Genomic DNA, 21,944 nt, shown 5'->3' with positions numbered 1-21,944 from the left:
AATAACCGGTTTCCCTGAATCCCTTCACTAAATATTACCCTGCTCACACTCCAACAGCTTGTCAGGTCCCAAATACCATTCATCTCCATTCACTCCTATCTAACACGCTCACGCACGCTTGCTGGAAGTCCAAGCCCTTCGCCCACAAAACCTCCTTTACCCCCCTCCCTCCAACCTTTTCGAGGATGACCCCTATCTCACCTTCCTTCCCCTACAGATTTATACACTCTCCATGTCATTCTACTTTGATCCATTCTCTCTAAATGACCAAACCACCTCAACAACCCCTCTTCAGCCCTCTGACTAATACTTTTATTAACTCCACACCTCCAAATTTCTACACTCCGAATCTTCTGCATAATATTTACACCACACATTGCCCTTAGACAGGACATCTCCACTGCCTCCAACTGCCTCCTTGCTGCAGCATTTACAATCCAAGCTTCACACCCATATAAGAGTATTGGTACTACTATACTTTCATATATTCCCTTTTTTGCCTCCATAGATAACGTTTTTTTGTCTCCACATATACCTCAACACACCACTCGCCTTTTTTTCTTCATCAATTCTATGATTAACGTCATCCTTCATAAATCCATCCGCTGACACGTCAACTCCCAAATATCTGAAAACATTCACTTCTTCCATACTCCTCCTCCCCAATTTGATATCCAATTTTTCTTTATCTAAATCATTTGATACCCTCATCATCTTACCAACTGTGTATGCTCATATATTAACTGAAGGGATGGTTCAAAAACTGTTCACATTTCTGGCTGTGATCTAAACAACTGGGCCATGCTTTAAGAGGCAGTAATATTCTGTATTACTCTTTATAATGCTAGTGGAAAAACAAAAGTTAAGTAACTCACTTGTCCATCAACAATGTTAAGAGATGCAAACTGTGGGATGGTACCATCTTTTTGTGTGAGGTAGTCGCCAGTACTGGCCAAAATTACTCCACCCTGGCCAATCTCACTTCCATCATGGGTCACTGTTACCATGCCTTCATCTAGTTGTAGGAACCCACTTCTGCAAGACAAATACATTTTATGTAGTAATAATAATGAAGACACCTACGTAGTAGGTTGGAAGATAGCAACAGCCCAGGGAGGTACTACCGTCCTACCAAGTGAGTGTAAAATGAAAGTTTGTATTTGTTTTGCATGTTGGTAGGACTGTTGGTGTCTTTTTTCTGTCCCATAAACGTGCAAGATTTCATGTACATCTTGCTACTTCCACTGACACTTAGGTCACACTCCACATGCATGTACAAGCAAATATGTACACACGCCTCTGGGTTTTCTTCTATTTTCTTATTAGTTCTTGTTCTTGTTTATTTCCTCTTATCTTCATGCGTAAGTGGAACAGAATTCTTCCTCCGTAAGCCTTGCGTGTTGTAAGAAGCGGCTAAAATGCAGGGAGCAAGGGGCTAGTTACCCCTTCTCCTGTATATGTATATTACTAAATTTAAAAGGAAAAACTTTCGTTTTTCCTTTTGAGTCACTCGGTAAGCTACAGCCAATGCGTTGAAAGAAGAAAGGATTGGTGGTGTCTTTTTTTCTGTCTCATACACATGCATGATTTCAGGTATATCTTACTACTTCTACTTACACTCAGGTCACACTACAAATGCATGTACAAGCATATATATACACACACCCCTCTGGGTTTTCTTCTATTTTCTTACTAAGTCTTGCTCTTGTTTATTTACTCTTATCTCCATGGGAAAGTGGAACAGAATACATTACTAAAGTTGAAAAGAGAAACTTTCATTTTACTTTTTTGGCCACCCTCCTAAGGTGGGATACAGATTAACAGATTTCAGAAATTTCAAACAAAAAAATTGGCCAGACAAAAGCTCTTAATTATTGGATAAAATAGACAAAAGTCCATAATTCTGCATATCAGCCATAGCAATAAGTATCTGGTTGTCTTTTGAAGTATCAAGCCAAGTCTGCTAAATCTAACACCTGTACAGTAAGGGCCAAAGCAGCCATGTCCAGGATCTGTCTGTTTTCAAAGTTCAATGAGCCGTAGACCATCGTTGCCTGTTTATTTATTGTGCTCACTCAAGCATACAATCATCATTCAGTCTTTGATATTTCCTGGATTTAGAGCAGTTTGTGTGCTCTTATAGACATACTAACTAAAGTGGTGGTTGTTACGACTTAATCTTCACCGTAACAATAGGGGCACAAATAACTCCATTTTTTTTGTTAGCTTTATTTTATTACCAATCATTTAGCTTCATTGGTATTTGGTTAGTGAATTAAAATAACCACAAGCAATTATAAATGAAACACTATACAGCAAGAAACCCAATCTTAAGTTCAAATTCTCATTAACAGAGTATGATAAAATAATTTCAATTAATAATCTACTCTTTTAGAAAGGTCTAGGGTAACGAAATAGTTATCTTTTATAAGTGACATGAATTACCAGACTAATGGCAAAGGCAAGACTTTGTATAAAGTTTTAGTTTAAGCTAGGAGCTTTGGGTTGAAGACCCGTACCGAGTCAGAGCTAGGAGCTGACTGACTCACTCAACTACTTCATAGTCAGACTTCAGCTCTGCCAGAAGGCGACGCGTGGCGTCAATTCTAGAACCACCAATTGGTCACTACAGTAGTGGTTACACATTCGTAATACCTATCCTAATAATAATATAATATAATATTATAGTTATAATAATCATGGGGAAAGATATAATATACAATATAATACAATGAGAGTACTTTTGATTCATACTGTACCCGATAATAATATATAGTCGAACCTGCTTTATCTAGCTAGTAATAAAGTGGTTCGCGATATATTATTACAGAACTTATTTTAACCAGGCCTTTTATTTTTGTATATAATGGAGTGAAGTAGGGGCGCGTAACACCTCCCCCCTCGTGACTGACGGTCGCCATTGACTTGTACTCTCTGTGGTGGGTAGCATCTGTCATAGTAGCAGAGGTTGTAACATAGACAGCAGTCCTACATCATCTCCAGCTTTCTCCACAACATAGATGGTCATAAAAGTACCGACTCATACTGTTAAAAATAAATGTATATTAATAAAATTTCAAGGCCTAGAGAGGGCATCAGCAATGAGATTATGTTTTCCTTTTATATGGGAAATGGTAATAGAGAAGGGTTGAATTCTCAAAGCCCAACGAAGTATTCTGGCATTCTTCGATTTCATAGAATTTATGAAGGTCAAAGGATTGTGATCGGAGTACACCGATATCTGATGGGTAGAAGATCCTAAATATACATCAAAATTCTCTAGGCATACAACGAGAGCTAAGGCTTCTTTTTCTATAGTTGAATAATTAATCTGGTGTTTCTTTAACTTAGAAGAAAAATAAGAAACAGGTTGTAATAGGTCAGAATTTGGAGCCTTCTGTAACAATGCGGCTCCCAAAGCATACGCACTGGCATCTATTTGTAAGTGGAATGGTTTATTAAAATCAGGACTTAGCAATACTGGGGAAGAGGATAGTAATCTTTTTAAACGATTAAAAGCAATTTCACAGTCCTGAGTCCATGAAAACTTTGTTTTTGGACTTGTTAATTCAGTTAGGGGAAAAGCTACCTGTGCAAAATTCGGACAGAACCGACGGTAGTAACCGGCAACTCCTAAAAATCTTGATACGCTTTTCCTATCCTTAGGGGTAGGAAATTCTAAGAGGGCCTTTACTTTGGCGTTCAAAGGAGCGACTTCACCTTGTCCAATCCGAAATCCTAAGTATTTAATTTTCGTCTGGCCAAACTCACACTTGGACAAATTCACTGTAAAATTATGTTTACTTAAGGCGTCAAACAAGGCTTTAAGCTGTCTAAGGTGTTGGGGCCAACTGTCGCTGTATACGACTAAGTCGTCTAAGTAAGCTTCTACTCCGTCCAATCCGCCTGTAAGTATGTTCATAATACGCTGGAACGTAGAGGCCGCATTACAGAAGCCGAAGGGCATAACGCAATACTTGTATAGGCCACCAGGTATCGTAAAAGCCGATATCTCTTGAGCTCTTGGTGACAACGGGACTTGGTAATACCCTCTTAACAAGTCCAATTTACTGATATACTTAGCTCTCGAGACCTTGTCTATTAAGTCGTCAATTCTGGGTATTGGAAACCCATCAGGCACTGTTACAGCATTGACTTTTCTAAAATCCGTGCACATACGGGAAGTCCCATCTGGTTTGGGGACTAGAATGCACGGGGATGCCCAAGGACTGTTACTTGGTTTTATCAACCCGTGTGAGAGTAAGAAGTTCACCTCTGCCTCTAGCTCACCTTGTTTCTTGGGACTCACTCTGTAGGGAGATTGCTTGATTGGAGTAGGTTCTCTGAGAGTAACATCGTGCACACCCAACGTACACGGTTTTGGGACGTCATTGAATAGGTGGAGATTTGCCTTAATCAGGGATTTTATTTCGTGTCCTTTGTCCACTTCCAGATTTATCAGTAGAGAATTTAAATTCTTTAAGGCTGTCGAATTGTTCAGAAGAACTGGTATTCCTATCATTTCATCCGAACTTATTGGAACCCGTTCTTGGTTCAGAGGTGTTATAGTAGAAACTGGTGAAACGATTCCTGAATAGGGTTTAAGTTGGTTAATGTGATACGTCCGTTGTGAGTTCCTCTTCTTCGGCGTCCTTACCAAGTAGTTCACGTCACTTAGGCGCTTCACGATTTCTAAAGGACCTTCAAATTTGGGCTGTAGAGCATGTCCCTGATGAAATCGTTGAACCAGAACTTGATCTTTTGGTTCAAATGAACGAAGTTTAGTTCGACGATCGTATTCCTCCTTCATCTTACTCTGTGCTTGTCGTAAGTTTTCGGCGGCCAATTCTCTAGCTAGGCTCAGGCGTTCTTTCATTAAGGTTGGAGAGCTCCTAAAAGTCGGCGTTTCTTCCCCGGTCCAAGCTTCTTTGAGAACCTGTACTGGTCCTCTAATTTGATGCCCATATATTAACTCAAATGGCGAAAACTTCAAGTTGTCTTGTTCGCTTTCTCTTAGGGCAAACAAGAGTAGTGGAATACCTTCATCCCAATCTTTGGAATACTGTAAACAATAGGACCTCATCATAATCTTCAAAGTTTGATGGAACCTTTCCACCACGCCTTGTGATTGGGGTCGATAGGCCGTCGCGTAAACCGTCTTGACCCCTAACTGAGCCAAGGCTTCACGGAAAAATTTTGAAGTAAAATTCGACCCTTGATCCGATTGAACTTCTCTTGGAAATCCAAAGTGAGAGAAGAACTTAATCAGTGCTCTCACTATTAGGCGAGCATTAATCCTCCTGAGAGGAACTGCTTCCGGGTACCTGGTGACGGTGTCCATGATGGTGAACAGGAACTGGTTGCCCTGCCGAGTCTTGGGTAGCGGGCCGACACAGTCGATCACCAGACGTGAAAAGGGTTCGCCTGTTACTTGTATAGGGTTCAACGGCGCAGGTGGTGGATTATGTGCAGGTTTGCCTACTAGTTGACACACAGAACAGCTTTTTACATACTGTTCCACTTCTTCCTTCATTTTTGGCCATGTGAAGTGCTTAGCAATTTTTCTAAAAGTCTTCTTTTGTCCCAGATGTCCACCTTGAGGACTGTCATGAGCAAACTTACATGCTAAATTTCTAAACGGGGTAGGCAAGACCAGTAGATGATCACTTTTAAGAGATCCTAGTTTCTTTTTCAGTAAGTCCTTCTCCCAATAGTAAGAGCAGTCACTTTTAAGGGCTTCTTCTCCCAACACAGCAAGCTTCCTGAGGTCACTTAAGGAGGGGTCTATTTGGAGTTCTCTTACTAGATCCTCCTTCGAGAATAAATCTATTTCGGAAACCACCGACTTAGGAACTGGTATCGGTTCTGGGTGGATTGTTGGCTCTACACTCGAGCTTTCGTTGAATATGTCTCTTACTCCTACGTCGACGTCGTCCATGACTTCCTCCGATACCAACTGAGAACGCGACTGTTTGGTCATCGCCCGGGTTACTACGCTCAGAGGAAAGAGGGTAGGTTCCGTTCGTCGGGCTTCGATGACGTAATTTTCCTCGGTTGGATTTTCCATAACAATGGGCTCTTTCCATATTCCTTCTTCCGCTAAGTCGTTCCCAATCAATAGGTCTACGTCTTTTATGGGGAAGTTAGTTGGAGACACTCCGATTGACGTCCAGCCTGTAAAAATAGGAGTTTCAACATATAACTTGTACAGGGGTACTCGCGTAGTGGAGCCACCATAAGCTTCCAACAGAGCGTCGAAACCCGTATATGATCTGGCGGGGAATGATAACAGTCCTTCTCTTAATAATGTTAAGTAGGACCCCGTATCCCTAAAAGAATTTACTTGCAACAACTGGCTATCGGTAATTCCTACTTTGCTTTTGGAAAAGTAAGGACTCATAGCCCTTGACAAGTTTGACGATGATACCCATATTCTGCTTAGTCAACTAGGAGGATCTGTTCCTTTTCCTTGGGACAAAGCGTTTACTCTTGGCTCGGACTTCCTTGGATGAGTCGTAGAGGATATGATTTGTGTGGGCAATCTATAGGATGGACTCCTTCCCTGGTCCCTATCACGCTTAAAGCATTGTGATTTGAAATGTCCCAGCTTCGAACAGTACGAACATTTAATTTTTTCCCATGACCTATCTGGTCTATAGGATGGGCTCGATTGAATTTGGTGTTTTACTTCGGGTTTACTTGTTACACGGGAGTGAACGGGTTGGGTAGGTCGCTTACCGAAAGGCTTCGCAGGTTCGGGTCTCGTTGCTGGTTTGATAACCTGGCTGCTTTCAGATTGTACCAACCTCTGGGAAATCTCGAAGTTGTCTGCCAGCGCGGCAGTCTCTAACAACGTCGTTTGCGGATGGCCAACAAGATACTGGCGAACTCCCTCTGGAAAATTTGCATACAAATCTTCTAGTAACATTAATTGTGATAGATCTTTTAAAGTCGTGACCCGAGAAGCTCGACACCAACGTTCAAACGCCACTGCTTTCCCTCGGGCAAAATCTAAATAAGTTTGTCCTGTTTGCCGTTTCATGGAACGAAAAGCTATTTGGTAACTAATAGGGAGCATGTCATATGCTTCTAAAATAGTTCTCTTTACTACGTCGTACTGGACATAAAACTCATATGGTAAGGAGGCGACACAAGACTGCGCCTTTCCATATAGAGATGTGTGCAGCAATGTGGCCCATTTGTCTTTGGGCCAGCCCATTGAACGTGCCTGATTCTCAAAAATTTCAAAGAATTCATCTAAGTCTGTTTCGTTAAACTTAGGTACCATTAGAGCTGCTTTATGCAAGTCAAACCCGGTTACCGTGCTCTTCACGTCTCTTTCTTCCGGAACTCCCTTCTGCTTTGTTTCAAAACGAAACCTTTCACGCCTAAATTCTTCCTCGTTTAGACGTCTTCTAGCTTCGATTTGAGAGTTTTGTAATAGTAATATGCGTTCTATTCTCTCTAGTTGTTCGGACGTGAAATTCCCAAGAGGTAATGACACCGAAGGGAATTCGGGCGTCTTCTCCGGAAGTATTTTGGGACGAGCACCAGTCCTAAAATTATCCCCGTCATTTGACTGAGGGTTCGTTCCAACCACCGATACATACTCCGGGGAAATGAACGGGGGAGAGCTTTGAGACTGGACTGAGTAGTAAGGCCTTGTAAACCCTGGTTCAACTTCATTATTTAAGGCAGTTCCCGTCCGTGGGATTTCTACTTCCTCAAACTGAGAAATTAAACTATCTTCTGAATCTAGTTCTGGCATTGCTTGGATTTTCGGAAATAATCTATCCTTAATTAGGGACCTAAGAGTCTCTGCGCTATGGTATCTATTATAAGGTATATCTAACTGTCTAGCTATTTGCCAACACGTCTGTAATTTTAAAGTGTCAAGAGTAGCCTCTGTTAATTCATCTAATAATGACTTAATTTCTGGATCCATTTTCTTAATTCTCGCAAGGGAGCTTAATTTTAATGCAAAACAAATATGTACTTCAGGGTAAGTAGATCCCGGACAGACAACCCATTTGTTACGACTTAATCTTCACCGTAACAATAGGGGCACAAATAACTCCATTTTTTTTGTTAGCTTTATTTTATTACCAATCATTTAGCTTCATTGGTATTTGGTTAGTGAATTAAAATAACCACAAGCAATTATAAATGAAACACTATACAGCAAGAAACCCAATCTTAAGTTCAAATTCTCATTAACAGAGTATGATAAAATAATTTCAATTAATAATCTACTCTTTTAGAAAGGTCTAGGGTAACGAAATAGTTATCTTTTATAAGTGACATGAATTACCAGACTAATGGCAAAGGCAAGACTTTGTATAAAGTTTTAGTTTAAGCTAGGAGCTTTGGGTTGAAGACCCGTACCGAGTCAGAGCTAGGAGCTGACTGACTCACTCAACTACTTCATAGTCAGACTTCAGCTCTGCCAGAAGGCGACGCGTGGCGTCAATTCTAGAACCACCAATTGGTCACTACAGTAGTGGTTACACATTCGTAATACCTATCCTAATAATAATATAATATAATATTATAGTTATAATAATCATGGGGAAAGATATAATATACAATATAATACAATGAGAGTACTTTTGATTCATACTGTACCCGATAATAATATATAGTCGAACCTGCTTTATCTAGCTAGTAATAAAGTGGTTCGCGATATATTATTACAGAACTTATTTTAACCAGGCCTTTTATTTTTGTATATAATGGAGTGAAGTAGGGGCGCGTAACAGTGGTTCCAAGAGAAAACATATGGTTCTCAGAGAGCTACCTCTTCTTAGCTATCTATGACTTCTCAGCCCTCTACATCTCAGCTTCTACATCTTCTCAGCTATCTACATCTTCACAGCCCTCTACATCTCAGACAACTACATTATTTTCACTAGCAGAGCTGTAAAGCTCTTATGATTTGGGACAAGTTATTCTGAATCAACATTATTGGTCACATCAGTTTACATCTCATCTCTCCACTAAGAGAAGGTATTTATAAATTATGAAGAGTACTATAAAATTACTATACATACTGTGCTGTAGTACTACATTCTTAGTGTCCAGTTGTCTTATGCATTAGCATACCAAGTCCACTACTTCATAAAACAACTGGATGATCATGAAATATTAATTTCATAATTCAAGATTTGTAAACAACTGGCATTTTTGTACACCTTCTTCCCCCAAGTAATCCATTAACCCTTTCAGGGTTTTTGACGTACTAGTACGCCTAAATTCTAGCGCCCTCAAATCTAGTGAGAGAAAGCTGGTAGGCCTACATATGAAAGAATGGGTCTGTGTGGTCAGTGTGCGCGGTATAAAAAAAATCCTGCAGCACACAGTGCGTAATGAGAAAAAAAAAACTTGGACAGTGTTTTTGGTTTAAAACAGCGACTTTGCACTGTATTTTCGTATGGTATTCATGATGGTATTCTAGTTTTCCTGGTCTTATTTTATAGAATGGAAGAAATATTACAGAAATTGAGACAATTTTGATTGGTTTTACAGTGAAAAGTACCTTGAAATTGAGCTCAAAGTAGCAGAAATCTTCGATTTTTCCCAAAGTTCAAAAGTAAACAAATCATGCTACGCATCCAATACACGTCAACTGGTGAGTCTAATATTCTTTCACAAGTGCGCTGATATTATTTATACCATTTCTACAATAATGCAGTAGTCTGCATAACAGTAAATCTTCTATTTTTTGTGAGAATAAAAATTCAAAGTGGAAAGCAAAAGAATGTAAGAGGGGCGTGGGGACGTGACTAATGAACAGAGGAAATGTTATTTTTGTGCTAGGAATGTCTTTCTTGTTTATTCTGGACCCTATTTGGAAATTGGCATTTTTTGAAATTTGTGTGAAATTGGCAAGATTGCTAAATTCTGACCACTTTATTGGATAGTTTAAATCGGTAAATGGGTGGGTTCTTGTACTCATTCGATAGAAAAAATGGAATTCTAGTGAAATAGTTACGATTTTTGTCGACTAGTACACTGGAATTGGCCAAAAATAGGGCTCAAAGTGGGCAAAATCGCCAATGCGTAAACATCTTTGAGACCGCTAGCTTCATGAGAGCCTAATTCCGTAAGTTTTCCATCAAATTTCATACTTTTGGTGTCATTATGATCGGGGAAAAGATTCTCTATCTATTCATAAGAAAAAATAATTCTCTTTTTGAAAATTTGTCGAACCTGAGAACAAGTCTGGGAGAGGGCCTGTCGACCCTGAAAGGGTTAATGAGAGGTTCTAGTGTATTAATAAAAATTTAATAAAAATAATACTACAATTAATTCTGAAGAGAAGTGGCAAAGGTTTGTCGAGGAATTTGGGAGGATGTGAAAAAGAAATAAAAAGTGAACAGAGGAAAGAGCAAGGTGTAGATAATACCAAAAAAATTTAAGCAATGAAAGACTGGATATCAGTCTTGATAAAGGGAGTATGGAGGTGGGAGAAAACTTGACAGCAGATGGGTCTATGAAAGAAGACATGAACCATAGACTCAAAAAAGAAAAACGAATTTTATCCTTAGAGGCAAAAAAGGTATAGTTTATCAACACTGTTACATAGTGTGAAGCAAAGAGGAGGCTAGAGGCAGTGATGCTGAGTTTGAAGGCAATGTGTGGTGTGTATATTATGCAAAGAAATCTGAACTTGGAGATTAAAAGAATGTGTGAGATTACTTAAAATATTCACATGGCTTAGGTAGGGTTGTTGAGGTAGTTTGAACATTCAGACACAGATACAGACACACATGTTAAGAAACTGAAGAAAGTGCATAAGTATGAAACAAGGCTTGTTCCTGAGTTAAGGGACATGAGCTATGAGATGAAGCTAACAGAATTACACATAACAACATTGGAGAACAGAACTAGGGAAGACATGATAATATACAAAATACTCAGGCAGACAGTGATAGGATGTTAGAGAAAACAGAAACAGGAACTCAGGGACACGTCTGGAAATTAAAGATACAGATGAGCTACAGGATATTAAGAAGTATTTCTTCAATTTCAAGGTGGTCAGGAAGTGGAAAGGTCTTGCTGAGAAAGTGGTAGAGGCAGGCTCCATACATAGTTTTAAGAGCAGGTACAACAGGGCCCACAAGGCTACAAGGGAGAGGATCTGAAGAGTGGCAACTGAAGAAAGGCCAGGATCCAAGAATCAATTCCTACAACTACAAATAGGCGAGTACAAACAGATGAACGCCCGCACGAACACATGCATGCACATGCACACACACACACACACACACACACACACACACACACACACACACACACACACACACACACACACACACACACACACACACACACACACACACACACACAGCAGCGAGTCATGGTACGTGGCGAGGTGTCAGAGTGGGCACCTGTGACCAGCGGGGTCCCGCAGGGGTCAGTCCTAGGACCAGTGCTGTTTCTGGTATTTGTGAACGACATGACGGAAGGAATAGACTCTGAGGTGTCCCTGTTTGCAGATGACGTGAAGTTGATGAGAAGAATTCACTCGATCGAAGACCAGGCAGAACTACAAAGGGATCTGGACAGGCTGCAGACCTGGTCCAGCAATTGGCTCCTGGAGTTCAATCCCACCAAGTGCAAAGTCATGAAGATTGGGGAAGGGCAAAGAAGGCCGCAGACGGAGTACAGTCTAGGGGGTCAGAGACTACAAACCTCACTCAAGGAAAAAGATCTTGGGGTGAGTATAACACCAGGCACATCTCCTGAAGCGCACATCAACCAAATAACTGCTGCAGCATATGGGCGCCTAGCAAACCTCAGAACAGCATTCCGACATCTTAATAAGGAATCATTCAGGACCCTGTACACCGTGTACGTTAGGCCCATATTGGAGTATGCGGCACCAGTTTGGAACCCACACCTAGCCAAGCACGTGAAGAAACTAGAGAAAGTGCAAAGGTTTGCAACAAGACTAGTCCCAGAGCTAAGAGGTATGTCCTACGAGGAGAGGTTAAGGGAAATCAACCTGACGACACTGGAGGACAGGAGAGATAAGGGGGACATGATAACGACATACAAAATACTGAGAGGAATTGACAAGGTGGACAAAGACAGGATGTTCCAGAGATTGGACACAGTAACAAGGGGACACAGTTGGAAGCTGAAGACATAGATGAATCACAGGGATGTTAGGAAGTATTTCTTCAGCCACAGAGTAGTCAGTAAGTGGAATAGTTTGGGAAGCGATGTAGTGGAGGCAGGATCCATACATAGCTTTAAGCAGAGGTATGATAAAGCTCACGGCTCAGGGAGAGTGACCTAGTAGCGATCAGTGAAGAGGCGGGGCCAGGAGCTCGGACTCAACCCCCTCAACCTCAACTAGGTGAGTACTAGGTGAGTACACACACGTACACACACACACACACGTACACACACACGTACACACACACACTTTCTCAAGAAGTTAGAGAAAGTACTAAGGTTTGCAACAAGGCTAGTCCCAGAGCTCAGGGGAATGTCGTACGAGGAAAGATTGAGGGAAATCGGACTGACGACACTGGAGGACAGAAGGGTCAGGGGAGACATGATAACGACATACAAGATACTGCGGGGAATAGACAAGGTGGACAGAGATTGGATGTTCCAGAGAGGGGACACAGAAACAAGGGGTCACAACTGGAAACTTAAGACTCAGACGAGTCACAGGGACGTTAGGAAGTATTTCTTCAGTCATAGAGTCGTCAGGAAGTGGAATAGCCTAGCAAGTGAAGTACTGGAGGCAGGAACCATACATAGTTTTAAGAAGAGGTATGACAAAGCTCAGGAAGCAGAGAGGGAGAGGACCTAGTAGCGATCAGTGAAGAGGCGGGGCCAGGAGCTGAGTCTCGATCCCTGCAACCACAATTAGGTGAGTACAATTAGGTGAGTACACACACACACACACACACACACACACACACACACACACACACACACACACTCACACAGAAACAAGGGGTCACAATTGGAAGTTGAACACCCTAATGAGTCAAAGGTATGTTAGGAAGTATTTCTTCAGTCATAGAGTAATCAGGAAGTGGAATAGCCTAGCAAGTGAGGTATTGGAGGCAGGAACCATACATAGCTTTAAAGATGAGGTATGATAAAGCTCGTGGAGCACGGAGAGAGAGGACCTAGTAGCACTCAGTGAAGAGGCGGGGCCAGGAGCTGAGTCTCGACCCCTGCAACCACAATTAGGTGAGTACACACAGATACACACACATATTTCTTCAACCACAGTGTAATCAGGAAGTGGAATAGTTTGGGAAGCGATGTAGTGGAGGCAGGATCTATACACAGCTTTAAGCAGAGGTATGACAAAGCTCAAGGTTCAGGGAGAGTGACCTAGTAGCGACCTAGTGGCCTTGGATGCACTGGAAGAAAATCAGAATGCAGATGTAATATACACAGACTTTGCAAAAGCATTTGACAAATGCGATCATGGCGTAATAGCCCATAAAATACATGCTAAAGGAATAACTGGGAAAGTGGGGAGATGGATCTTCAACTTCCTAACAAATCGAACACAAAGAGTAGTGGTCAACAGAGTTAAATCGGAGGCTGCAATAGTGAAGAGCTCTGTTCCACAAGGCACAGTACTCGCCCCCATCTTATTCCTTATCCTCATATCAGACATAGACAGAGATATACACCACAGCACCGTATCATCCTTTGCGGATGATACTAGGATCTGCATGAGGCTGTCATCTGCTGAGGACGCGGTTAACCTCCAAGAAGATATAAACAAAGTTTTCCAGTGGGCAACGGTAAACAATATGATGTTCAATGAGGACAAATTCCAACTACTCCGTTATGGAAAACTGGAGGAGATAATAACTAGAACAGAGTATACTACTGACTCCGGCCATACAATAGAGCGGAAAAATAATGTAAGGGACCTGGGAGTAGTAATGTCTGAGGATCTCACTTACAAGGATCACAACAGTGCCACGATCGCACGTGCAAAGAAAATGATAGGATGGATAATGAGAACTTTCAAAACGAGAGATGCCAAGCCAATGATGATCCTTTTCAAATCACTTGTTCTCTCTAGGCTGGAATACTGCTGTACATTAACATCTCCATTCAAAGCAGGTGAAATCGCAGATCTAGAGAGTGTACAGAGATCCTTTACTGCATGTATAAGTTCTGTCAAGCACCTTAACTACTGGGAACGCTTGGAAGCACTTGACTTGTACTTGTTGGAACGCAGGAGGGAGAGATGTATCATAATCTACACTTGGAAAATCTTGGAAGGAATGGTCCCAAATCTGCACACAGAAATCACTCGCTACGAAAGTAAAAGACTGGGAAGGCGGTGCAAAATGCCCCCAATAAAAAGTAGGGGCACCATTGGTACACTAAGGGAAAACACCATAAGTGTCCGGGGCCCAAAACTGTTCAACAGCCTCCCATCAAGCATTAGGGGAATTGCCAATAAGCCCCTGGCTGCCTTCAAGAGAGAGCTGGACAGATACCTAAAGTCAGTGCCAGATCAGCCGGGCTGTGGCTCGTACGTTGGACTGCATGCGGCCAGCAGTAACAGCCTAATTGATAGGCCCTGATCCATCGGGAGGCCTGGTCATGGACCGGGCCGTGGGGGCGTTGATCCCTGGAATAACCTCCAGGTAAGTGAAGAAGTGGGGCCAGGAGCTAGGGCTCGACCCCTGCAACCTCAACTAGGTGAGTACACACACACACACACACACACACACACACACACACACACACACACAATATATAATTACTTGCTGTATTTTAGATTCTCATTCCCTGCTTTATTCTTTTAACCCTTTGGGGGTCGCCTGGCCCTCTCAGAGACTTGTTCTCAGGGTCGCCAAAATTTCAGAAAAAAAAAAAATTATTTTTCTTACGAAAAGATAGAGAATCTTTTCCCGATCATAATGACACCAAAAGTATGAAATTTGAAAGAAAACTTACGGAATTAGGCTCTCGCGAAGTTAGCGGTCTTGACAATGTTTTTGCATCGGCGATTTTGCCCACTTTGACCCTATTTTCAGCCAATTCCAGTGTACTAGTCGACAAAAATCATAACTATTTCACTAGAACTCCATTTTTTCTATCTAATGAGTACAAGAAACCACCCATTTACCGATTTCAACTATCCAATACAGTGGTCAGAATTTAGCAATTTTGCCAATTTCACACAAATTTCAAAAGATGCCAATTTCTGAATAGGGTCCAGAATAAACAAGAAAGACATTCCTGGCACTAAAATAACAAGTTCTCTGTTCGTTAGTCACATCCCCAAGCCCCTCTTATATTTCTTTGGCTTTCCACTTTGAATTTTTATTCTTACAAAAAATAGAAGAATTACTGTTATGCAGACTACTGCATTAGTGTAGAAAATGTATAAATAATATCAGCGCACTTGTGAAAGAATATTAGGCTTACCAATTGACGTGTATTGGACGCTTGGCATGATCTGTTTACTTTTGAACTTTCGTAAAAATCAAAGATTTCTGCTACTTTGAGCTCAATTTCAAGGTACTTTTCATTGTAAAAATAGTCAAAATCATCTCAATTTCTGTAATATGTCTTCCATTCTATAAAATGAGACCAGGAAAACTAGAATACAACAATAAATACCATACAAAAATACAGTGCAAAGTCGCTGTTTTAATCCAAAAACACGGTCAAAGTTTTTTTTTTTCTCATTACGCACTGTGTGCTGCAGGATTTTTTTTATACTGCGCACACTGACCACATAGACCCATTCTTTCATATGTAGGCCTACCAGCTTTCTCTCACTAGATTTGAGGGTGCTAGAATTTAGGTGTACTAGTACATCATAAACCCTGAGGCGTAAGCCGCACTAGTATGGCCGAAACCCCCAAAGGGTTAACTACATCCAGTTCAAAAACAAACGAAAATTAGTTTCAATAAGGTGGTCCATCCTGTGTGTCCTTTTTCACTTGCATATCAAAGTAATGTAAATTACTAGTTGAAATTTCTTTGAAAATTTTGTTATTATGTTTTCCATTCTCTTTAAAGTACTTACAGTATGCTGTTAGTTGAATAAAAATAATTCATCATAGCTGCATCCATTCCTTAATCATCAAAATATCTCAAGACATCTTTTAATTTAAGAGCAGCATATGTTCCTTAAAGAAAATTTAAACATTTTATATGATATTTAGTTAAAAATGAATCCCTTTTATAACTTAGATTATAGTATCTTTACATTCTACTGCTGTCTCAGTGAGTAACATCTCAAACTCATGTGTAACATCTCTTGAGTATAATCTATAACATTATAATCTACAACATATTAACTTTCCTTGCATTACAGAATTCCTGTCCTTTACGCTCGTTGTCGCTACATTCTCTAACAGTATTAACATGCAATGATTACCTCTCTTGAAGATCATTTAGAGAAGGTCCAACTGCTACTTCAGAAGTGTCCTGCAGTGGTATTAAATGGCTTTCTCCTCCATCATCTCCAGTAACTGATAACTGAATGGATAGGAAATAAACATATACTGCTCAGACAACATGCTTTATGAACTGCTTAAGTTTACCTCCAACTCAAACTTTAACAAATTTATAAAATATATCACAGATTAGGTGCAAGTAACCTCCACTTTACCATTTATTTTGTCACAACCATTCCTGGTACTTCAAGCTTTACTGTAACTAATCATGGAATACTGGCAAAGCTATATAAAATCTCTTACTCCAACTTCAGATGGGTCGAGAAGAAGTGTCCGAGTGCCATCAGGATTATTCTTGATAATTATATGACCAGTGAATCCTGGCATTCCTGAAGACACATTACCAGTTCGGCCAACACCCACATCACCCCCAGGGTCATGTAATTGTACTAACTGAATAGGCAGACTTAGCACTGTCCCACTTCCGTCTGCTAGTGTTCCTGTTGATTAAAAATTAATAATATAATTGAATCCTTATTTAGTTATTCTTAACAAAATTAAAGGAGAAAGAGACTGAGGTTGTTTAGAAAATTTAAAGAAAAAAAACATTATTAATCAACATATACTGGACATAATTTCCACTAAGAGAGCACTTTCATTACATAAATTATATACAATACAGCAGCTGATATAAAAGGAAATAATTGTTTTGAGTAAAAAACTTTAATTCAATTGTACTAGCATAAAAAAACTAGACTAGCAGAAATAAACTACAAATGTAATTTATCCAGCTAAATTAGCCATATCTGTACTGTAATGGTCCTATCTCCACTAGATATGATCGGTTTGTACTTTTTCAGCACTTGCAGTCTGGGTAAAGCATAGGCTTACCTTCTTACTTCCTCTAATCAGTCAGCCTATTGCTGCATGTGACCCACAAGCCCATATGGCCATTACAATTGGCCTGATTAGGGACCTAGTGCAAACACTCATCCAGTAGTCTTAAGGATTTTTAAACTTAATTCTGGAAATATTTCTTACATTTACCAATAAATAATTCAAGAATGATTTACTTTGGAAGTTGATATAGTGTCCTCTAATCGTTCATAGTATCCATACCTCTCACAGGATATGTGTCCTGTATCTACAGTATGTATCTCTCACTCCTTAAGTTATTACAGTGTGCAGATTAGTGACATAACAAAATAGTTTTCATGTATCACCTTTCCATTCCATATGCTTGTTATGCAAACAGTAAAAGAAAGTTTTTTATATTTTCTAGCACAGACATTTCCTGCCTTGAGAGAGGTGAGAACTGAGCAGTATTCTAGATAAAAGATAAACCTTATACAATTTTATGTTTACTAAACTAAATCCAGTTCCACTACACAAATCATGTCTCCAATAAACCTGTAAATTCACTTTTATATAAAAAGTATTTATATATATAAGTCTAGTCTCCACTGCAAATTTGTCCTATCATCAATGAACAAATACACATGCATGTAAGGAATGATGACTTACCATGGGGTACGATATGAGTGTTGGTCAAGAATGACCCAGACTGTTGAGTGAGATCATACTGAAGCTCTCCATCGCTGTTAACTACTACTGTACCCGGGCCTAGGCCACTGGTTGTCACCTCCCCTACCTCCATGTTTCTGCAGGGTAATGAGGTTTTTTTAACTAACAAATTAATAGTCATTTAAAATAAACTTTTAAGCAGCCACTCTCACAGGACCAACAAGGCAAGGGCCATTTTATTTAACTTCAATAAATACCCATAACCTAAATTCATAGATGGGCGTATTTTCAACTTTACGAAATTATATTTCTATAAGAGCTAAAGAAGAAGTGCTAAACCTTTAAGGGTCATTCAGCACTGCACAGCAGATGTGAAAGATGGAAGGGAAATGGGAGATTTATTATTATTATTATTATATTCAGTGGAAAGAGCTACACCTGTAAGGGGTTAGCTCTAATTCAGGCTTGTCCTAATAGGGGTGCATGACCTCCTGGGGTGAATGAAGCCTCGGTTAGGTGTGACTGAATGCTCCCTAGGATATAATAGTATTTTAGTATTCTTTATTAAATTAACATTTTATTGATGCAACTTAGACACACACTGATAAATTATGGAATGCCGTATATCATGAATCAAGGACAATAAATAATCAGCCAAGCTCATGTTCAAATCAGGTAGGCTCCTGATCACTCAGAAAGCTGGACCTTACGTTAAACTGTTCATGAGTAAAGTGTAAAACCAGAAGTCTCAATAAATTGTTTATTTCTGTGCAGGGACTAAGTATGTAATTTGCAGGGGATTGTCAAAGAAAATGGAAGGCCCAATAAGTATGCCAGGGCATCAAAGACTTCTGACATGAAGCAGGTGTGCTGGTGTATGTAATAATTTGGGTACTTGTAAATAATTTTATCAATGCTAAAAAAAACTGATTTAATACTGAAAAAGAATCTCTAGCACTGGTAATGTTAAAGGAATTAATTACGTACTCAGTGAAAAACAAGCCAGCTCTGTATATGTTAAATCTATATGTTTTAGAGACTTCCTTTATAAATTATTAGACTATAGTTATGACTACTACTCAGTGGAACATGGGCATTAGTTTACATTATACAATACATACAACCCGTGTACACCATGGAATTAACATTTCTTGTCAAGCTGCTACTTTGGGAGACATTCGTGAAAACAGAAAATTTATTTAGGTTACACAGGACATCAGAGAATCAATACTAGTAGTCACGGCACACATCTAGCTGAATGTACACAAAGATGCAAATCTACTAATGACAGAGTAAGGTTATGTTACATTAGGTTAGCACACCATCCACAGGATGGGTATAGGGTGCCTAATAAACATATTAAACTATTAAACTAACACAAGAAAATGTGTATCATAACTGTAAAAAAAATTTAATATTCCAAAACTCAAACTAATGACCGAAATCTGGCAAACAGCAATCATAAACATGTACTTTTCCTATTATCATATTTTTTAAATGTAGCATCAGCATGCCTCTAGCAAGACAAGTGATGAAGTGAGTGATGATAAGTGTTTCTTCTTGGTGAGAAGCGGCCAATGTTATAAAAAGAAAAGTACACTGTATAGGAATATTATTACATTCATGGGAAAGCACTAATCCCATAGGGGGCATATAGCACTTAAGGAATGGGAGATATCAGGTTCAATCCAAGGGAAGGGAAAGGAAGGTTCGACTCCCAGGTTGATGAGATCTCTACCACTGAAGAACACTAACATTATTATTATTCTTATTATTATTTTGAAGCACTACTTATTATTCATGCTAAAGCTCTAAACCAGTTGGAGTCATCGAGCCCCTGGGGAATGAGGTAATCAAGAGGGAGGGTGAATGAAATTCCTTGGATGAAGAGCCTTTCACAGGCATCAATGGACCTCCTCCCAGGGGGATGGGAGCGGTAAACCCACAGGGGTCATACAGCATCTGGCTAGTATGAGGCAATAAGGTCCAATTTACAGATCTCCCTAATCTCCTGGATCAAGAGTCGTTCACCGACATCAAGGAACTTCACTTTAAAGGTACTGGTGATAGAGTAAATTATAATCATGGGGAGCGCTAAACCCAAAGGGATTATACAGCGTCTGTGGGGGAAGGGGGATGGAAGGTATTCAGCCTCAATTCAGGAAACTGGAGCACAGATCCAATTCCCTAGATCAAGAGCCCCTCACCAGCATCAAGGAACCTCCCTTGAGGGGCTATAGTCAAGATTTAACTTATGGCGACACAAATTTGATCTCGCTGCCTCATACATAACCCAGGCTGGCACCGAGGGTCGAATCACACCTATGTACGTAGACCAGGCCGCTGTAGAGACCAAATTATTTGTTTATGGATTAAAGTTCATATTAATGTCCCCTTAACCAATTATATTTCCACAGATAATGGGAGGTGAGGTGAAATAATTGCTTGTTAGTTTGCTGGCACCATGGCTGGCTAATGCCACCCACAGGCACAAGTAGGTCTCGTGCCTCCACTTGCACGACATATTTATTCATAAAATTTTCAGCAACAGGTGAGAGAGGGTAATTGATTGTTGTAAATGAGAGCATCAAGCTGTCAAGTGTCTTAGTTGTTTTGTTTTCTTACTCCCCCCGCCAGGTATCATTCCGCCGTTATCTAGTGCCTCTCCCCAGGCAATGTCTTTCCTTATAATCCCTCTCTAGGCTTCCTCGGCCTAACCCGCCTCCCACTTTATGCTTGCTCAACTCACCTATAGCACGATAGCCACGAAGAACGGCGAATTAGGCGCAAAATATCAAATAGTGGTCTTTGTTTGGTACGAGTGGCTGGAGCAATGGCGGTTCTACGTTCTGGGTGATGACGTCACAGACCCAGACATCAAGGCAATAAGGCGCCACATTTAAATACTAACTTGACAATGACAGCAACTGAGGGCTGGAAATATTCCTGAGGGATCCTTGTCCATGTTGACATAATACCATCATGCAGTTGCTGCAGATTTGTCAACTGTACATTCATGCTGTGACTTTCATGTTCCATTATATTTTGAAGGTTTATGCTGAATTCTCACCTACTTTCAGCATGTCCCAACAGAAATTGCGATTGGTTAGACCAGGCAACGTTTTTCCAGTCTGCAACTGTCCATGTTGGCGAGCTAGTGCCCACTGTTGCTTCAAGGAGGCAGGAGATTTAAATACCTTACCACCCTTTATATACAAAAAATTGTCACAAGTGCTATCACCAATCATTGCAACACTCTTTAACAAATCCATTGAATCCTCCACCTTCCCTACAGTACTCAAAATAGCAAGGGTCACCCCGATCCACAAAGGAGGAGACCAAACAGAGTTGAATAACTATAGGCCAATATCCAACTTACACCCTCTCTCAAAAATCTTCGAAAAATTAATTCATAAACGAATCTACTCCTACCTTATCTCCCAAAACATACTCAACCCCTGCCAATTTGGATTCAGGCCAAATAAAAATACTAATGATGCTATTATACACATGCTAGAACATATATACACTGCAATAGAGAAAAAAGAAGTCCCACTGGGGATCTTCATTGACTTACGTAAAGCTTTTGATACAGTTAACCATGACTTGCTCCACGTAAAATTGTCACATTATGGTATAAGAGGGCACTCCCTCAACTACCTCAAGTCATACCTCAGCAACAGAAGCCAATATGTGTATGCAAATGGGGCAAACTCTTCTGCACAACCAATTACAGTTGGTGTCCCACAGGGAAGTGTCCTTGGCCCTCTTCTCTTTCTCCTATACATAAATGACCTACCAAATGCTTCGCAATTACTCAAACCCACACTATTTGCAGATGACACTACATACGTCTTCTCCCACCCGAGCCCAGTCACGCTAGCCAATACTGTAAATACCGAATTACAGAAAATATCTACCTGGATGAGGACTAACAAACTTACACTAAACATTGACAAAACCTACTTCATTCAGTTTGGTAACAGAGCTACAGATGTCCCTCTT

The 21,944-nt window shown here is 40.3% G+C and overlaps 1 protein-coding gene across 1 annotated transcript in view; it reads right to left on the bottom strand.

Annotated features, from left to right (window-relative positions):
* LOC128684535 (zinc finger protein 236) overlaps positions 1-20,797 on the bottom strand; it is a 164,861-nt gene extending 144,064 nt beyond the window's left edge. The window contains exons 1-5 of the mRNA XM_053770781.2: positions 20,689-20,797; positions 17,940-18,076; positions 16,719-16,915; positions 16,397-16,497; positions 876-1,035 (exon numbers count right to left, since the gene is read on the bottom strand). Of these exons, the coding sequence (XP_053626756.1) occupies positions 876-1,035; positions 16,397-16,497; positions 16,719-16,915; positions 17,940-18,072 (591 nt within the window). The 5' untranslated portion in view covers positions 18,073-18,076; positions 20,689-20,797. The remainder of the gene's footprint in view (positions 1-875; positions 1,036-16,396; positions 16,498-16,718; positions 16,916-17,939; positions 18,077-20,688) is intronic.
* Between the last annotated feature and the right edge of the window lie 1,147 nt (positions 20,798-21,944).

Source organism: Cherax quadricarinatus, chromosome 4 (assembly GCF_038502225.1).
Source record: "Cherax quadricarinatus isolate ZL_2023a chromosome 4, ASM3850222v1, whole genome shotgun sequence".
NCBI lineage: Eukaryota > Metazoa > Arthropoda > Malacostraca > Decapoda > Parastacidae > Cherax > Cherax quadricarinatus.
Note: the sequence above shows the minus strand (reverse complement) of the source record. Positions and strands in the feature narration are given on the sequence as shown.